Genomic DNA, 3,523 nt, shown 5'->3' with positions numbered 1-3,523 from the left:
TAGCTTTGATTAAGCCTTGCCTACTTGATGATTCCTGTGTGAATTGCTACAAAGTGATTATCCTTTCTGTGTTTTTAAGCCATGAGTCTGAAATGAATGTCTTCTTTGAATTTTAAAATTAAGGCAAACAACTTGCAAGGCAAAGATGATCATTTAACAATTCTATACATGCTATTTGTTTTTACCATCTCTTAAGATGCCATTTTAAACTACATCATGCATATTTTCAAAATGATCTGTGGACAGATACTGCTGACATTTCAAGTGCCACAAGAGACTTCATATGAAACCATAGTGTGCATACGAGATCTGCAAAAACTGAAGCGATGCACCAAAGCAGCAAACATGTACAAACACCAGTGTCCAAGCTTGATGATAAAAACATTCAGAAAATTTAGTACCCAAGTATCCTAGCACTCTGGAGTTCAAATGTGATCGGAGGCTACTTTAGCAAGAACCGTGTCCCTGTTTTTAAACTGATGGCTTTTATTACTGGATCTACCTGTCTGAAAATGTTACTGCTCGTCTTTGGATCACAATTATCCCAACTATAGATAAAAAGATTTAACCATGTGGTTACCATTGTTTCATTTTCTTCCATTACTTCCTTATAACTTGTGCTATCTATGTTTGTTGTTTCCGGGGCACGACCATATTAACATCTCTAACAGCTGTGCTGTATGACAACAAAGAATTCCCCAACCCAGAAAAGTTTGACCCTGGCCACTTTCTGGATGAATGTGGCAACTTTAAGAAAAGTGACTACTTCATGCCTTTCTCGACGGGTAATAAAAATTAATTTCCATTTATACCTCAGGGAACAAAGTCATCTTTTGGGATCACTTGGAACTTACATGGTACCTTATCTGGGTCTGGCAGAATTGATATTTGTACATAATCAGGATTTCCACTCCCAACTCCCATATGCTTCTCCCTCATGATACCTCCTCATTATTGGGCCAGATATGTGGGACTTTGGGCATTGATCTGGTGCTTCCAAACTGAAAAAGCAGAACCCTCATGATTTATTGACCTCCCAAAGGTCACAGCTTTTAGCACTGTTGCATTGGAGATTAAGTTTTCACATGAATTTATGGAGACACTGTCAGATTGTAGCTTATTTTTTCAGTGGAAGCATGTGTCTGATGTTGTGGAAACCCAGAAAGAGCAAAATTTAATTGCTTGAGGGGATCATAAGAGAGTAAAAAGGAGATTAAATATGACCTATTTCCTGAATGTAGTATAAAGAAGTGCATTTTGACCAAAAGAAACAGCATGATCTAAAACTAGAAATTTCACAATGTGCTGGAGGTTGATGAAAAGTGTGTATGGCTGGAACTGAGAACAGGGAGTGGAAGAGGGGAAGCGAAGATCATGGAATGTCAGTCTGGGAACAAGAGTTTCAATATGTAAATACTTAATGAAGTGTTTGGTATGTAGCTGATAATAAATATTGTTGAACGAAGGGTAACAGTTAGGATCAGCTGTTTGGTGAAATAGCAATCCAATCCCATGGTTCATCAAACAGTTACTGCATGTTCTCTTTGTGCCCATCACAAACATAGTGTTTTTTGCAGTTACAGTTATTAAAAAAAGAGCCACTCCCTTCTTTGCTTGTTATTTTCAGGAAAATGGATTTGTGTGGGAGAGGGCCTGGCCCGAATGGAATTGTTTTTGTTCCTGAACACCATCTTACAGAACTTTGAACTGAAGTCTCTGGTTGACCCAAAGGACCTTGACATCACCCCAGTTGCCAAGGGATTTGCTTCTTTGCCACCCTCCTACCAGCTCTGCTTTATTCCTCTCTGAAGAAGGACAGAGGGTCTGAGGTGTCTCTCACCTCCCTTATTCTGTATGTGATGCCTTTTTGAGATGCTGTCTCACATCTCCTCATTCCTTCATGATCTTGTGAACATCCAACCTCTGTTAAGGAAAGTTTCCTCAGTTTCACTGCACAAATACATCTGCTGTTTTCCGTACCCTTTAACACTCGATTGACCACTACACTTGTTAATATTAATCTAATGTTGAGTTACCAATATGTTTTCAGTATGAAAGAGAGAAAAATGATTAGTATATAATCATGTCGAGCTATTTCCTCTGCAGGTAGTAAATCAAAGGTGCTATAAGTTGTTGGGCCAGTTCTTAGATTCTCCTTCTTTTGTGTACAGTGCATGCTAAAAAATAAAAGAAATGGAGTTCTCGGAAGTCATGCTGGTTCTTGTAATGATTCGCACAGAGAAAAACAAAGGCTGGGAGGAGAAGTTAGGAAAGCTCTCTTGGTGGAATGTCACCTAGAGTTATTTGACATTTGAATTTGACAGAGAGATAGTTAGTTCAGGAGAGCTACAAACTTTAGGGAAATATTGATGGGATCCACAATAGGGAGGAATAGACATTAAGTGTCAGAATTCATGCACCTACTTTGGTGTTTTCACAGTGCCACTATAAAGTGGCTGTCCTTAAATCCTAAATGAATATTTGGATTATTTTTATCCCTTTATGTTTCCAATTAAGAGTCAAGTATGAATATATGTTTTTGTACCTCTACTCATGTGTTCTGAGTGTTATTCTTCTCTCTCCAAATATGAACACAATTTGTGAGAGGAATTCCCAGGTTTTATCTTTTTGAGTTTCTACTTCATTGTTTTACCTGAACATAAGTGGAATGATCATTTTATGGTAAGGTCCTGAAATCATTAGCCTCATGACATCTCTATAGCATAGATGATTAACATCTTATTATGTCAAATTATGCTCATCTCTTTTCCTGTCTTCTTGAAGTGTATGATATGAGAAGTGGCATCACTCATTACCCTTCTCACAGCTCATCTTCAAGAAGTTACTTACACTTTGGTATACATTTTATAGCTAAAGTATGGGTATAGACATACATACACATCTATTATATATGTATATATGAATGTATACTCACATAATATATATTATATAAATAGTGCACATATACACTTGGGGTTAAAACATTTGTTCGCAAGACAGGGCTTATAACCATGCATACTGTATTACAACTTGCTGTTGCCAACCAATCCTCTAAGATAATATAAACATAGACAAATCATTTAGATAAGTTACAGAAGAGAAAGTAAAAATTGGTATCTCTTCAATAAAAACTCCAAGTTATATATTATACTTTAAAAAAAAATTGGGGGTCTCACTATGTCGCCCAGGCTGGAGTGCAGTGGCATGATCACAGCTCATGGTAGTTTCTTTATCCTGGGCTTATATGATCCTTCCGTCTCAGCCTCCTGAATAGATGGAACTACAGATGCATGCCACTGTACCTGGCTAAATTTTTTAATTTTTAATTTTTACAATAGAGACAAGGTCTTGCCCTATTTCCTAAGCTGGTTTTGAACTCCTGAGCTCAAGCAGTCCTCCCACCTTGGCCTCTCAAAGTGCTGGGATTACAGACATGAACCACCAAGCCTAGCCAGATTACACACTTTTAATCTTCTTAATTGAGAAATCAAAATGTGTTAATGCACCATTATTATATGGGTTG

The 3,523-nt window shown here is 37.5% G+C and overlaps 1 protein-coding gene across 1 annotated transcript in view; it reads left to right on the top strand.

The window, feature by feature from the left end:
- Positions 1 to 637: 637 nt before the first annotated feature.
- The window catches only part of LOC110594623 (cytochrome P450 2C42-like), a gene marked incomplete at its 5' end in the record, with an annotated part of 3,742 nt that continues 856 nt past the window's right edge, over positions 638 to 3,523 (top strand). The window contains one exon of the mRNA XM_021707309.1: positions 638 to 785. Within this exon, the coding sequence (XP_021562984.1) occupies positions 638 to 785 (148 nt within the window). The remainder of the gene's footprint in view (positions 786 to 3,523) is intronic.

The sequence above is a fragment of the Carlito syrichta genome, unplaced genomic scaffold, assembly GCF_000164805.1.
Source record: "Carlito syrichta isolate Samal-C Ts95f unplaced genomic scaffold, Tarsius_syrichta-2.0.1 Scaffold316493, whole genome shotgun sequence".
Taxonomy (NCBI): Eukaryota; Metazoa; Chordata; class Mammalia; order Primates; family Tarsiidae; genus Carlito; species Carlito syrichta.
Note: the sequence above shows the minus strand (reverse complement) of the source record. Positions and strands in the feature narration are given on the sequence as shown.